Source organism: Carcharhinus amblyrhynchos, chromosome 17, assembly GCF_965287045.1.
Source record: "Carcharhinus amblyrhynchos chromosome 17, sCarAmb.v2.hapA, whole genome shotgun sequence".
NCBI classification, from domain to species: Eukaryota; Metazoa; Chordata; class Chondrichthyes; order Carcharhiniformes; family Carcharhinidae; genus Carcharhinus; species Carcharhinus amblyrhynchos.
In genome coordinates this window covers 22,861,320-22,878,533 of record NC_137340.1, presented here as the reverse complement: position 1 = coordinate 22,878,533, position 17,214 = coordinate 22,861,320, and the positions used below count along the sequence as shown (strand labels likewise).

Sequence of the window (17,214 nt, the reverse complement as noted above, 5' to 3'; positions counted from 1 at the left end):
AAACAACTTCCAGTCATTGAAAAATCAGGGCAATACCTTTGCATTTCAGTCCAATGTATTGGATTATTTAATTGTTTGTTTTAACTTTCAGCAATTCATCCATGTTTTCTTTCCCCCACAGGTAAGGCAAGGATTAAAAACGTTTTCAAATTGGCCAACATACCCACAACTATATGTGAATGGTGAACTTATTGGGGGACTTGATATTGTGAAGGTAACTTACCATATTGTTAAATGTAAACTGGGAAGAACTGCCCAGAATATTTATTGCTTGCTTTATTTTTCTCCCTCCAAGTGAGAAGGGAAGAACCTGCATTTATATAGTACCTTTCACAAACAGCAGTGAAATAAATAACCAAATAATCTGTTTTGAGTGATACTGCTTGAGAGATAAGTATTGGTCAGGGGATCTTTTACATCAACTTGAGAGGGCAAACGGTCCCTCCGTTGTCATCTACGACAGTGTAGCACATTCTGCTGCAAAATAATTTCTCTTGCTGGGAGAAAACTAATCCCCTCTCCCCTTCGCTAAAGGGTACGAGATAATTGATCTGAGGTATACATTTCCATCACAAAACGTGAAGAACCTTGCTCCTGAATAATGGAAGGATCAAACTTACTGTTATAGCATTGAAGGGCTTGGGTAAGCTGAGGTTGTAGGATTTGAACTATTACACTACAAATGGACTTGTGGGTTGTGACCACTGGAGAAGGATAGATAGTGAGTGGAAAGATAGCAAAAGAGTGATAGGGTGTGGTGATGAATGCAAAGGATTGGCAATGAGCAGGAAATACAGTGAGAAAGAGAACATGTCAGGTGATCCAAAATTAATGGAAATAGAATGAAAGACTAGACCAACTACAGATTTTATTCAAATAGATTTTGTCCTACTTTTGTCAAAAGCTCAAATGGTCCAGAGCAGAATTCAACATGCATAAATTTTCAGAACTCTTTCTTACATTGGCTTGAACTGATTTCTTAATTTTGTTTTTGTAGTAAAATTAAAATTTCATGCGCAAGTTAAATGTCTGGCCAGGAAATGGGCAGACCAGTAAGGGAACATTGAACAAAAGAAAAGCTTTAACTATTGGGACATTAGACTTTGAGACGAAGAACTGAAATGGCATACTATTGTGTGCTTCAGTGTTCTGGTTTAATGCTTATGGAAGACTTTATACTCCAGTTAACACAAAACCTGTGCAAATATGAGTACTGAGTTGTATTATTTGAGGTTCTATTCCATGTGGAATAGAATTAGTGAGACCTTCAAGATATTTTCATCAAACATTAGTATTGTATCCTTGGAGTTGGAATTAATATCATATTGATGATTTGTGGCACAGTGGTTAACACTGCTGCCTCACAGCACCAGAGACTCAAGTTCAATTCCCGGCTTGGGTGACTGTGTGGAGTTTGCACGTTCTCCCCATGCTTGAGCGGATTTCCTCTGGGTACTCCAGTTTCCTCCCTCACTCCAAAAGACGTGCTGGTTAGGTGCATTGGCCATGCTAAATTCTCCCTCAATATACCCAAACACGGCATTGGAGTGTGGCCACTAGGGAATTTTCACAGTGACTTCATTGCAGTGTTAATATAAGCCCACTTGTGACTAATAAATAAACTTTAGCTTTCAAACTTTTGTTCCTATGTTTAGCAATCCAGGATTCACTTTTTCCAGGATCCTAACAATGGGTGCTGGATGTTGCGCACAATGTTTTGGTATTTCCATGGTTGCAGTTGAACCGGGCAGTTTGCTGTAGAAGGGAAATTTGGAAAGTGGAGCTTAAACCACAGATTTCCACAAGTTTCTGATGAAAAGTGGGATAAAGGGCTATGGGGAGGAGGTAGGGAAGTGGAGTTGAGGCTAGGATAAGAGCACCAAGATCATGTTAAATGGTGGAGTGGGCTCGGAAGAGGTAAATTGCCTACTCATGCTCCTAATTCCTATGTTTCTATGAATGCTGTTTGCCTGGCACATCATAGTAAATATTAAGGTGTTATTAATGGATGTAATAGTTGACATTGTATTCTCAGCCAATGTAACATATATACAACCTTTTGTTTAAAACAGGAATTGGAAAAGAGTGGAGAGCTGCTTTCAGTTTTAAAAGGAGAAAATGCCAGTTAGAATTTTACAAAACGGAACAACTGCCATCATCTTATAATATTTGTCTACTTAAAAGATTGATCATTGGCGATAATGTGGTCTAAAATCTGGTAACTGTTGAATATAAATCGTTTTGATGTTTGAGCTCTAATAATTTGTGAGTAATGTTACAATACAAGGGGAGCAAAATGCAAATAGATTAGAACAAAAAATATCATACTACTTTTATTACAATAATAAAACATGACTGCTATTTATGGTGTGGCTTTTTATTGCACTGTGACTATATGGAATCCTCATCCAGCTTTATGTTATATTTATAGGTTATTTAACTGGCTATCAAATATATTTGTGTGCAAATTAAGTATATATCTTGGCCATTTATCCATAAGTTTGATTTATTTGATAAATAACAGGTTATTTTTTAGTAGAAAGCAAGTCAGTCACTGAGGCACATGTATCTCACTGAAACTTTTGTGAGGATTTGGCTCACAACTTGGGGATCATACCACTATACATGTCATGCTAATTATGTTGCCATATATCATTGTAAATATCTTGAATAACCATTATTCTTTCAATAAACATCATACTTAAGACATGTACATTTTAATTAAATGTTTAAATTCAATCTAGAATTGATTCTTAATTGTGTCCCTCAAACTTCTACTTTCTAAGCCTTCACTTTAAAAGCATAAATTTCTGCAACCAATTGAATTATCATTTTTGTAGAAATAGTTTCATTTTCATGAATCTAGCTTTGCAACTAAGTATTTACACGTTATTTGAGACATATTGGCCAGAAGCTTCCAGTCCTGCTGGCAGCAAGCCTACACTGCTTGTTCCTCAACAGTAGGGGATGTAAACAACAGGAAACAATGGGGTGGTACACTGCTGCTCCACAGCACCAGGGACATGGGTTTGATTCCTGGCTTAGGTCACTGTCTGTGTGGAGTTTGCACATTCTCCCTGTGTCCTCTGGGTGCACTGGTTTCCTCCCACAGTCTGAAAGACGTGCTGGTTAGATGCAGTGACCTGAACAGGTGCCCGACTGTGGCGACCAAGGGAATTTCACAATAACTTCATTGCAGTGATAATGTAAGCCTTACTTCTTATGACTAATAAGTAAATTTTTACTTTAAATTCCATTGACAGCAGCAGGACCAGAAGATCCCACTGCCAGCCAATGACAGGCTACCTCTATCCCTGAAAACATACCAAAGGGTTTTTTGTGCTAAATATTTCCATTAAAAAGTTTGTCATATACAATTGATAATGTGCTATTGATAATGTTTCAGTTAAACCATATGGAACTCCTAAACTTCAAGTAAAATCAAGTCTTAAAACACCTTTGCCATTGACAATAACAATAAAAATAGTGTTGGAAATTGAAATTGGGATGTTAGTATTTCTGTGACATTGTTCTATTTTGGATTTGGGTTTAAAAAAAGTTGGGACTGGGCTTTGGAACTAATTTCACCAGGACAGATACCACTACAAATGTCTTGTCAGGAGGCTATCACATACAAAACATGTAACACACCCCAAGATGTGTGGTTTGTGTATTGGGTATAAATAATACCCATTTTGTTTAAAAAGTTATCTGGAAAGATTAAGAGGAAGGGGGTGCCACTGTAGCTTTGTTCAGGAGGACTTGCTGAGATAGAGAACATTAGTCTGCAAGGTGGCACTGAAGCAGGCTTGGGTGTATTTAGATTAAACAGTTGAAACTGAATCAATCATTGTTATCTGCTATTAATCTCAAAATCAAAGTGCTCTTCAGAACAAGTATTTTTGCACATAATCCATTGGGCTGCAGAACTGGTCTGTTTTGTGAAGGATTTTAAATTGCCCTATTTTTCAGGTCATTCCAAGTATTGAGGTAAAAGGATTGAAACACAGGTGGATATAATTTTCACACAACATGGAGGATGATCCTGCACAGAAGGAAGCCATTTGGCTCACCTTGCTGTGCCAGCTCTTTGTAAAAGCTGTCCAATTATTCCCAATCCTGTCTTAATTCTCCCCCCCCCCCACCCCCCCACCCCCCCACCACCACCACATCAACCTGCAAAACCTTGCACCATATATATATTTAAGTATCTTGGAAAGTTTTTATTGAATCTGCTTCTACCACCATTTCAGACAGTGCATTCCCAGTTATCATTATGCACTGCTGATGGGAAAAAAAAATCACCTCTGGTTCTGTGGTTAATTGCCATAAATCTATGTCCTCTAGTTATTGACCCATTCTGCCACCAGAAACAGTGTCTTTTTATTACTCCATCAAAATGTTTCCTGACTTTGGCCACCTCTATTTAAAAATTCCACTTCCTGGGTCTCGCTACATATTTAACAACGTAAGAACTAGGAGCAGGAGTAGGCCATCTGGCCCCTCACGCCTGCTCTGCCTTCAATAAGATCACGGCTGATCTTTTTGTGGACTCAGCTCCACTTATCCGCCTGTTCACCATAACCTTTAGTTCCTTTATTGTTCAAAAATTTATCTATCCTAGCCTTAAAAACATTCAATTTGAAATGCCACAGCCTGGTATCTTTCCAGTTAATGTTTTAAAATATGTATGTATTTAAAATATTTACATTCCATTGTTAAAGTTATAAAACAACCCAGAATGCTTCACAGGAAGGTCACCAAGCAAAATTTGACAGCCAGTCCATAAGGATTTATAGAGACAAATGACCAAATGTAACTTTGGTTCAAGAGAGGTTTTCACCAGCATCTTGGAGATGAAATGGTTGAGGAATGGAATTTGATATTAGAGTCTAAGAAATTGGCAACATGCTACCAATGATGATGCGACAAAAATATATACATCTATCTCCAGACCCATCTTTAGATTGTGCTACATTTATATTGTCTTTTCTCCCTTCCTACCAAAAGTGCATCACTTCATATACCTTTGTTGAATTTAATCTGCCATGTGACTGCAAGTCCAGGCCATTAGTAGATAGATATCAAAATGAGCTATTGTCAACCTCTGGGAAACACCATTGTATACTCCCCACCCAGCAGTTTGAAAAACAGCTTCAACGCTCCTATGCTTTCTAAAGCATCGAACATGTAATCAAACTGCTACTACTCCTTTAATCCCATTGGTTTCAATTTTGATAAATCTGTTGTGTTACTTTATCAGATACTTTTTGAAAATCCATAAATACACCACCTTATCTTCTACAACTCCTTCGTATTGCATCAAAGAGTTCAAATAAGTTTGTCAGTACAGTTTCCCTGAACAAACCTGCACTGAGTCATTATAAATCCATATTTTTCAGTGTTAATTTTGTCTTGGTTTTTTTTTCTGAAGTTTCCCACCACTGACAATAGACTGACTGGCCTATAGTTTCTGAGTTTCTACCTTTTGCTGAACAGGAATATAAAATGTTCATGCCTCCCAGATCTAGAGTAGATTGGCAGATAAAAAAACAGAACATTCTGGAAACACTCAACAGATTAAACTGAAGAGAGAAGCATGGTTAATGTTTCAGGTCAATAACCATGAGAACTGGAAAAGTTAGAGATGTAACCAATTTAAAGCATGTGTATAACAAGTAAGTGGCTGCAGACAATTCTACCTACTGGGGAACTGTGTTTTGTGAAATTGTGTTTCGAATCCATTTTGTCATTAAAGACAGTTCCTTCAGAAATTTTTTGAAGCAGATAGTGACTGGAATGGTATCAACAGGGGCTTTCGCAAAGATGGTGCTGTCACTATAAGACAATTTTGTGATTCCTACCTTCTGATTTATCTAGCCAAACTCTTTGACAATCAAACGTTTACCTTTTCTGTACACATAATGAGACAAGTCACTTTTGTTCTTCCTGACAACCACTGTGGAGCATCTCTGAGATTGATAATGTGTGGGTAAAGGTTATGGAAGAGTTATAATGTAATGACCTATATCTAAGAGTGAAAGCAATACCTGGTGATACAAGTGCAACAAGATCAATAATTAGCTAGCCTACTGAACCCAGCAACCCAAGGGAAGGTAATGGCCGAGTGGTATTATCACTAGACTATTAATCCAGAAACTATGCTAATGTTCTGGAGACCCAGGTTCAAATCCCACTAGGGCAGATAATGGAATTTGAATACAATAAAAATATCTGAAATTAAGAATTTGCTGATGTCAACTGTAGAAAAACCCACCTGTTTCACTAATGGCCTTAAGGGAAGAAAATCTGCCTTCTTTAGCTGGCCTGGCCTACATGTGGATCCAGAGCCTTTGAAGCGTGGTTGATTCTCAACTGCCAATGGACAATAAATGCTGACCAACCAGTGACAGCCATGTCCTACGAATGAATTAAAAACCATTATGCGTTCTTTGCATTGTCACATTGTTTTTGTAAATATGATTATTTCCAATTAATCCAGAACTCTTACTCCTAGCTAATTCCAAGTTTCTCGATGGTATTTATCAAGACAACCACCACAATGTTGTAGCTTTCCCTCACTGAAATTCACAATTGCATATTTGTGGCAGGATCCCAAGGTAGAAATTGAAAATTAGGGTGATTTTTCCAATCTTTAAACCAGGACCTGTTTGAATTATTAGATATCTCTACATAAATTGGGCATTAAATCTGGGGCGCTACTACCATAAATAGCTCGGTTCCTAAGTAAATTAAGACATTTTAAGACCTTTGAATCCTTTACCTAATGTTAATCCAACCATTTTCCCAGGGATGAAATGGTTGCCACAAGAGGACACAGGTTTCGGGTGCTGGGGAGTAGGTACAGAGGCGATGTCAGGGGTAAGTTTTTCACTCAGTGGTGGGTACGTGGAATCGACTGCTGGAAATGGTGGTAGAGGCAGATTCAATAGGGTCTTTTAAGAGTCTTTTGGATAAGTACATGGAACTTAGTAAGATAGAGGGTTATAGGTAAGCCTATTAGGTAGGGACATGTTCGGTGCAACTTGTGGGCTGAAGGGCCTGTTTGTGCTGTAGTTTTTCCATGTTTCTATGCCAAGAGGAACTGTAGCAGATCCTGTGCTATTCTTGCTCCCAACTGAATTTATAATGTGAGGTTCCACATAGCTGATATATAGGCTGGATTGTCCCAAAACAAAACTAAGTGCCCCATGGGCAGGAAAATTGAATAAATTTTCGCCCGTTTTTTTAGGTGTACCTACCTGAACGAATCTCGGAATTCAGGTCAAAGTAGAGTTCCTCAGTATGCTCAACTCTGAAGAGCAAGGGGTGGGGCCTATTACCTCCCAAGACGCGAGCAGCATAGTAATGAGCAGGCCATTGCCCATTTGCTGATCTCTGCACTGACAGACCGGCACGTGCACTGGTCCCGTCATTGCCTGCCTCCTGATTGTTGGCTTACTGAATCCCCCAGGGCCAGATTTGATACCCTCCACCCTCCCTCAACCCCTGGCCAGTCCTAATCTCTCCACTGTCCACCCTGAGGGCCAGCCCCAATTACCCTCTCACTTCCTCCCCGACCAATCCCACTTGTAGAGTGGCAGTGGGCATCTCCCGCACTCCCCGCATCACTCCTCCTCCACACTGATAGAGTCTGTCCGCAGAAGCCCCACTCATTTGCACTGCCTGGTATGTGGTGGGCAGTGTCAAGGTGTCCGGTGGGCAATATCTGTTTACTCTTTGGGGTGTGCCAGGCTGGCATGCCCAAGGGGCACCCACCTTACTCCCAACCTCCCAGGGGCGGGTCTCAATGGCTTCTGTCACCACTATCGGTGTGAGGCCGCCTGTTCCTTGTTAGTGGGAAGCAGTTGTAAACCACTCCTGGCAGGGTGAGGGGGAATGCTAGTGGGCCTAATTTTTGATGCAGAGCTGATTGCGCCAAAAAAAAAGCACTTTGGAGGCTTGTGACTGGTATTCATCTCTCCTGCTGATGTCTCTCGGCCCACTGCATTAATCCCAGCCATAGACTGTTAATTGGTTGAAATTAAGTCAATCTTATTTGTTTAAAGATAATCTTGATATAGTTTAATATTTGATTATATGCTGTATACATGTAACAAGTCATTTTTTTTGACCAAGGTCAATAGGCTGGGACTTTGATTTGTAAATAGGGTATGTTTTCTGTATCTATAGTTGACATAAATATACTGTTTTCTTAACAAAAGTAAGTTACTGATGATCAAGTTGTCAACACAAAATTGTGCAGCTAGCAAGTGAAATGTTTAAATCCTTTACAATACCAACTGTCTGAAAAATTACACAGATTTGTTGTAGAGTAGGGATATCAGAAACATGCGTGATGCTGATAATAAGAATGTTGGATCATATAATAAGAAATAAGAAACATCTGGAAGAAGGAGAAGCTCCAACTTCATGTTCAAATGTGTAAACATTACAACTAAAGAGAAATGATTTCGAGAAACCACAGATTCTAGCAGCATATTTTGGGAGAATAGATAATCCCCAAAACCTCTGTCTGAACCCCAACCACACAAGAAAACACCCCAGTCAACCTGTATTTAAGCTGAATACATTTTATGCCAAGAACTAGTCCTAGCCACGTTAAATCTTACAAGAAATTACAACTGGTGAGGGGTTGTATAATTTACATTTAAATTTATTTAAATGTATTAAAATCAGATTCACACCCATTATGCGTGTGAAACTGATTAAATTGCTGTTGAGAGGTAGTGAAAATCAGAAGTCACGAATTTCACCAGCATTCTGCAGATGGAGAGTGCAGGCTCAAGATATCAGCCATTATCTACAAGGTACGAGTATGGCTGTCAGGTTGTTGCTTGACTAGACTATGAGACAGCTTTCTCAATTTTGACACAAGCCCCTGGATGTTAATTTGTAAGGATGACTTTGCAGGGTTATAGGTGAATTTGCCATTGTCGTTTCTGGTGCTTGGGTTCATGTCGGGTTGTCCATCTGGTTTCATTCCTTTTAATTGACCCTGTCACAGTTTGATATAACTGAGCTTGCTAGGCTATTTCAGAGGTCATTTAAGAGCTAACCACATTAATATGGATTTAGAGTTATGTATTGGCCAGACCAGGAGAGGATGGCAGATTGCCTTCCTAAAAAGCCTTAGTGAATCAGATGGGTTTGACAATGTTCATCGTGAATATCTTTTAAGAAGCATTTAGACAGGTACGTGGGTAAGATTGACACAGAGGGATATGGGACAAATGTGGGCAATTGGAACCAGCTTAATGGTAAAAACTGGGTGGTATGGAAAGTTGAACCAAAGGGCCTGTTTCCAAGATGTAAACCTCTGTGACTCAATGAGACTCTTAATTCCAGATTTCTAGTCAATTCAAATCCCATCACCTGGGTTTCTAATCTGGGTCATTACTTTGAATCTCTGGATTATTATTCCAGTGAAAAACCCATTATGCCACAGCTCCTCCTTTATTACTTTCTAACATCTTTATCTTACCTGGTAAGCAAGGATTGTATCTTTAAGCAGGTTAACTGAAATATCAACCTCCTTCTATGTCCAATATTTATTAGCTTTATGCTTGCAACCAACATGTTTGTTAGCTTTATGATACATATTAAATGCTCAGATCTCAGATATGCTTTTCAACATAAAACGCCGGAACCTCCAAGCCCCAGAGTACCCTATTGATTGTATACCCCAAAGATCCACTGGGCAATCCTTTCTGGAAGGCTTTGGGTACAGTTTGCACATCAATTGGCCAGAAGTGCAAACTTCCCCTGGGCAATTATCCCGCATTGGGAACCATCCGAAAAATTAGATTTAAATGACAAATTTGGATGGTTCCAACTGGGTAACGTCAACAGTTACCCAGAAAAGGTTAGAAGAACTAAACCTCTTCTAAATTCTAGATAACTATTCCATAGAACTATACCTATTTCCCCCTCCATGCTAGAGGACTTGCCCCATACTCACAAACCCGTAGGGGACTCCCCTTCCCACTCAACCCTTCAAAATCAATTTCTTGTACTCATAATTCTCGGCTTTCTCTCTTTGCTAGAAAATAGAGAGCAGAACACCAGGGAGAGGCAAAGAATTAAAGAACTGTTTATTTACTAGTAGGCTTACATTAACACTGCAATGAAGTGAAAATGAAAATCCCCTAGTCACCATATTTGAGTGTCTGTTTGGGTACACTGAGGGGGAATTTAGCATGACCAATGCATGTAACCAGCACGTCTTTCAGACTGTGAAGGCAAACTGGAGCACCCGGAGGAAACGCATCCAGGCACGGAGAGAATATGCAGACTCCGCACAGACTGTGACACAAGCTGGGAATCCAACCCGGGTCCCTGGTGCTGTGAGGCAGCAGTAATAACCACTGCGCCAGCATGCAGAGTGGCCCTCCAGCAATCGCCAAGTGCTGTGAAGGAAGCAATGGAAATCAATACCATATTGGAGTGCATGACCATTGGAAATGAAGAGATGAGTGTCTCAGATTTTTGGTAACACACTTAAGGGCACACTTCTTCAACTGATATCACCGGTTACTGATACACGATCACTCGCACAATGAGAATCTACAAGAAACAAGTCAGTAATGATCATAGCTTGCCTGGGTAAGTGCAGTCCAATAACACTCAAGAAACTCAACTCCATCCATGACAAAGCAACACACCTATTTGACATTTAATATGCACCGTTTAATCCCTCCACCACTGATGCATCATGGCAGACGTGTGTACCTTCTACAAGATGCGCTGCAGCAACTCACAAAGGCTCCTTCAACAGCACCTTCCAAACCTTGGGCCTGTACCATATTGGGCACATGAACACTTGCAAGTTCCTCTCCAAACCACATGTCGTCCTGAGCTGGAACTACATCATTATTCCTTCAATATCACTAGGTCAAAATCCTGGAACTCCTTCCCTGCATGAGTGTAGATGCACTGTGGATGCATCTATACCACATGGACTGTAACATTTCAAGAAGGCAGCTCACTACCACCTCCTCGAGGACTATTAAGGATGGGTCATAAATGCTGTTAGCCATACCCACATCCCTTGAAAGAATATATAAAACAAATACCAATGTAACGATGAATTAATATAGAAACCATACATAAAATCTAGCATTCCTTCCAATAATATTATGTATAGTTAATGGTTGATTAACCAAACAGTATATTTCACAATACATGCTATAAAGTAAATGGATCCCTGGACTAAAATAGTTAACAATTCCATGATTTCCTCCAAAGATGTGGATGACTTGGAGTTAATTTCTTGTATTATGTATTGCTCTATTATTCCCAAAGAATCAACATCTCCAAGAGTTGCAGATTTGCCAGCATTTTATTCAAGCTTCACACATAACAAACAGCCTACCGATGAGAAATATTCATTCTCCGCACCAAGTGAGTTCCAGTACATCTTAGATAATATCATCATTGTTATAACATTCTCCTTTGGTGATTGTGTTGGATGTCACTGTGTTTCTTGCTGCCCGGTGGTCAGTTATCAGTCAACTGTAGTTATCTGGCTACCAAAGCAGCAGTCAGTCACCATTAATCATGACCACCAACTGACAAAAATGAGCTGGAAGGTAAGCCATCCTGAAATGCAATATATATTATGAGCTTCTCTTGTGTTGTAATCCCTGAGTACTTTTGATTTCACTATCTGATCGTGATGGATTTTTAGTGAGTTGAAAACTTAGAACCAAATAAATGTATGAGGTATTTGAGTTTTGTGTATAATGTATCAAGAGAGAGATAATGTTGGGATTAAGCATTTCCTTTATGTATGGAAAATATCTTTGCCTATAAAAAAAGGCATTGAATTGTATTTTAAGATGGTAAACAGGGTATTTCACATCTGCTATTGTGCAAATGTCACCACCTGTCATGTTGGCATTAAACCAGTATAGTCTACTTTTATTAGCTCATCCACACAGCAATTACTCCTTAAATGGGTACAAAGCACAACATAAAAAAACCATTTTACCTCAAATTAATTTCAGTCAAAGGATTATATGGAAAATTAGGAAAGTTTGAGAGCTATTGTTGTTTAATGGACATCACCATAATAGAAATTTTTGCAGATCATACCACAACAGCTGAAGGTTCTGCTTACTTGATGCATCTCATGACCATTCCTATCCCTCCCTCCACTTGTGTCCCATCATTCCTTTGTCTTCCTCCCCCACTTCCTTGGTCTCTGACTCAACCTTGTTTTTATCTCTTTCCTCTGGATATCAACCATCCTCTGCCTTGTCTCCACCATTCTACTCTGTCTTCCTCACCAGCTCTACCTTTACTTTCTTCCCTGCTAACTAACCCACCTCCATTTCCCTAATTCCACTGCCCCTCTGCCTCAAATCGTATTCTTCATCCCTCACTGAACACAATCACTAAATGATAGAATCCCTGCAGTGCAGAAGGAGGCCATTTGGCCCATTGAGCCTACACCAATAACAATATCACCCAGGCCCTATTCCCGTAACCCCATGCGTTTACCCTGTTAATCCTTCTGACACTCAGGGGCAATTTTACTATGGCCAACTTGCCTAACCTGCACATCTTTGAACTGTGGGAGGAAGCCGGAGCACCCAAAAGAAACACACGCAGATACAGGGAGAATGTGCAAACTCCACACAGACAGTCGCCTGATGTCAGAATTGAACCCGGGTCTCTGACGCCGTGAGGCAGCAGTGCTAACCACTGTGCCACCATAATGCTCCCTCACTATCTTCCATATTCTTCTACTACCCCTGTTCCCTGAACTTAAAGTGTCACAATGAAGAATGAATTTTAGAAGTATTACAATGTTCAACTATTTTTTTCTGAGATTTTTAGTTTGGTCTCTGGAAAATCTATTTCTATATTGAAACAAGGTGAACGAGATTTACTGAATGGAGTTTTGTAGACAACTTAAAAATAAAGGAAGTCTGTAAAATGTCTTTCATATTATTCTGCTAAAGATGGACCATTGCGTCATCTAACTGGAAACTACTCTAATTGTAATATCCTTTGGCAAGGTTCATTTTATACCATTGCTGGAGAAGGCTCAGGAAGCAGTTATAGAGAAGACACAGTAAATGGGAATATACTAAAAGAGGTAGATGAAATGAGAGATCTTGGCATACAAGTATACAGGTCCCTAAAGGCAGCAGTTACAAATAGACAAGGTTGTAAAGAAAGCATATGGAATGGTCTCCTTCATTGGAAGAGGGATAGAATATAAAAGCAAGAATATAACACTGTTTTAGCCACAACTTGAATATTATGTACAGTTTTGGTCACCACATTACAGGACGGCTTTAGTTGTTCTGGATAGAATGTAGAGGAGGTTTACAACAATGTTACCGGGGTAGAAAAATGGAGCTACAAGGAGAGATTGGACAGGTTGGGGTTATTTTCCTTGGAACAAAAAGTTGAGGGGTGACTTGATTGAGGTGTACAAAATTATTAGCGGAAGAGATAGTTTGGACAGAGTAACATTATTTCCTTTGGCAGCAGATTCTGGAATCGGGTCATACATTCAAGATGGGAGGTTAAGGTGTAGCAGGGACATGAGGGAGAACCTCTGTATGAAGAATTCATTGCCTGTGTTGGTGGTGGAGGCAGAGACCCTAAACTCTTTCAAAAAGTACTCGGATCTGCACCTTACGTCACATAAGCTACAGAGATATGGGCCAGGTGCAAGAAAATGGGATTAGAAGAGGCACCTGGGTGTCCTTGGCTGGCATGGACAAGATGGGCCAAATGGCCTCCTGTGCTGTAACCTTTCAATGTTCCTATAGCCTATGATAGAGCAGAAGACAGAAGCAGAGCCAAAAGGACTGGTAACGGGAAAAGTAAAGACGCAAAATGCAAGTGGCAGAGGAACAAAACAAAATTAAGGCCAAAACATGCAAAGAAAAGGAAATAAAATGGGGTTAGAGATCGTAACCCAAATTTATTATACTCAGTGTTGAGTCTCAAAAATGATAAAGTCCGAATTGACAGGTGAGGTGCGGTTCCTTGAGCTTGCTTTGAAAGCTTCATTACAGCACTGCAATAGGTTAAGCACAGAGAGGCCTGAGTGAGAGCAAAGCAAAAAATTAAAATGGCAGACAACCAGAATCTCAGGGCCATGCTGGCAGACTGAACAGAGGGGATTCACAAAGCAGGTATCTAAGTTGCTTTTGTTCTTCCCAGTGTTGAGCATACTACATTGTGAACAGCGAAGGCAGGATACTAAATTGAAAGGAAGTAAATGTTGGTCACTGTTTCAGCTGGCAGGAATTTTTGGGGCCTTGGACAGTGAGGATGGAGGAAATCAAAGGTGTTGCATATTCACGCACTTGCACGGAATGTCCACTGGAAAGGTTTTGGGTTGTTTGGGGTGATAGAGGAGTGGACCATGGTAACATGGAAGAAACAGCACATTTGGAATGGTGAAATGTGAGAGGTGGGAAAGATTTCTGGTGGTGGCATCATGCTGGAGGAGATGGATGATCTATTGAATATAGAGCTGGTGGAATGGAAGGTGAGGACCAGGGGACCTGATCATGGTACTGAGAGGGAGGGGAAGGAGTGACAGCAGAAGCTCGGGAAATGGGGGTGCAAGTGGTGGCCTTGCCATCAATTTCACAGTTTGGAGATGCCAGAGTTGTACTGGGCTGGGCATACATGATGAAGGAGCAGTGCTCAGAAAACTCATGATTCCAAATAAACCTGTTTGGACTTTAACCTGCTGTTCTGAGACTTCTTACGTGGCCACTCCATTCCAACACCAGCATCTCCACATCACGGCTATCACTGACACTGCAAATCACCGGTTCTAAAGTGGAGAGGATCTCAAAGAAGATCGTGCGTATCACTCACCTGATGAAGGAGCAGCACTCTGAAAACTTATGATTCCAAATAAACCTGTTGAACTTTAACCTGGCGTTGTGAGACGTCTTACTATGACCAATTTCGTAGAATCACTATAGTGCAGAAGGAGGCCATTCAGCCCATTGAGCCTGCTCCAACAACAATCCCGCCCAGGCCCTATCCCTGGAACCTCATGTATTTATACGCTGTTAATTCCCCAACACTAAAGGGCAATTTACCATAATCAATCAACTTAACTCACACATCACTGAACTGTGGGAGTAAACTTGAGCACCTGGAGGAAACCCACACAGACATGGGGAGAATGTGCAAATTGCACACAGCCAGTCACCCAAGGCCGGAATTGAACCTGGGTCCCTAGCGCTGTGGGGCTGCAGTGCTAACCACTGTGCCACCATGGTGCCCTTATTTCCTGCCACCCCAACCAGCTATCTATAGAGTACTCTATACTGATTAGTTTCCAAAAGGTCCACTGATCTCCTGCTGTAACTTTGGCAAGTAATTGGAGGAAATTCAAAGAAACTGTGCAAGTGGCTAAAAATGGCCTTTCCTGATTCAGGCTCTGCATGCTTCAGTAAGCACATCTATGGTAATAGCTGTAACATTTGATAAGGAGATGTTTGCTCTGTTCACAGAGGTCAAGATCCCCGCCAATAAAATGTTTGTGGGCAAGTGTAATGAATGGCTAGTGTCATATATTTGTCGCTAATTGTATAATCTGGCTATTATGGCCTGGAACATGGAGAAATTGGGCATGGACACAAATGACGAGATGAGTTCTACACTGCCTCAATACTTGTACAGTCAAAGGATGTGACAAATTTCGTAGCCAAGTGTTGTGGCCTCAGTGAGCCAGTTATCAGTTAACGCAAACATTTAGGCTAAAATTTTGGATGAGAGGATGAATTGTACTTGTTCTGCAGACAAATAGAGGGTGTGGATGGTTGTGAATTTGCTGAAGGTAGGATTGCTAGGCGTACGGAATGTTTGTTGCAGAGCGAGCGACATGGAGTACAGGCAAACTTGGTTAGTTTACAAATTGTTTTTGGGTCTCAACTATCCACTGTTCTTTTTATTATACAGTTTCATCATACATTTGACAAGATAATTGGTGACAGTTTACTTTATTACAGGCTAGTTTCAGAGACCAATTTAAAAGGTTATTAACTATATCATTTTGCAGCTCAACCGAGGAGTAGAGTAGTGAGATCAGATTTAAAAACAACATATTTAGTACATATTTGATCAGGTAACAGCTGTTGGTTGAGCGGTTGAGGAATGTAATTTAATATCTCTGTTGTGCCATATTTATAAAACCTCAAACTTTTGTATCTCAATTTACAATATTATTTGAACCTGTAAATTGGATTTTCTACTTGGTGAAGGGCTGATTTCAGTCAGCTATTGAAGTGATGATGCAAATAACAACAGCAGATCAAACAATTGTTTTAGAAAAACAATGCCACCAGAAGGATAATATACCCTGTCACGGAACAAAGTTCTATCTTGCCACTTTAATCCTGAATTAATTTAGTTATTTGATACTTTCTCAAATGAATTCCTTGCACTTCTGAAAATTTCAAACTCCACTAACCAACTACAGCCAGTGAAGCTGTTTTAAACAAGGAGCCCCCTCCCCTTTATTTTTAAACAGCACCCCAGAGTTCTAGACTCTCCCACAAGAAACATCCTTTCCACATCAACACTGCCAAGGCCCCTCAGAATCATATATATTTCAATCAAGTTATCTCTTACTCTTCTAAACTCCAGTACATACAAGCTGAGCGGATCAAAACTTTCCTCATAAGATAGCCTGTCCATTCCTAGTATTAGTCCAGTAAATCTTCTTTGAACTGCTTCTAATGAATTTATTTCCTTCCTTAAGTAAGGTGGCCAATATTGTACACAATAGTGTCCTTTTGTATTCAATTCCCCTTGCAATAAACAATGTTCTGTTAGCGTTCCTAATTAGTTGCTGTACCTGCATACTAGCCTTTTGTAATTCATGTACGAGGACACCCAGATCACTCTGCATCCCAGAACTCTGCAATTTCTCACAATTAAATGTTCTTTATGTTAATGCACATGGCATTCATATGAAAGCAGATTTAAGTTGCATTAACTTTTTAAGAAAACTCATTGGAAGACTTTTCCACATTTTTCAATGCTGATCTTTCATTTGACAACTCGCCAGTAAGTGTCACAACAATCATATTGTTAAAGGGGTGGTTATATTTTCCAATCACAGTACTGTCATAACTCATAATATTGAACACAGATATAACTCATGCAACAGCATCCAAAGATCAATTGTAAAGGAGGCAA

At 40.0% G+C, this 17,214-nt stretch overlaps 1 protein-coding gene across 1 annotated transcript in view; it reads left to right on the top strand.

Annotated features, from left to right (window-relative positions):
- glrx3 (glutaredoxin 3) overlaps window positions 1-2,361 on the top strand; it is a 32,187-nt gene extending 29,826 nt beyond the window's left edge. Inside the window, exons 10-11 of the mRNA XM_080205608.1 lie at window positions 122-214; window positions 2,073-2,361. Of these exons, the coding sequence (XP_080061734.1) occupies window positions 122-214; window positions 2,073-2,129 (150 nt within the window). The 3' untranslated portion in view covers window positions 2,130-2,361. The remainder of the gene's footprint in view (window positions 1-121; window positions 215-2,072) is intronic.
- Window positions 2,362-17,214: the final 14,853 nt, after the last annotated feature.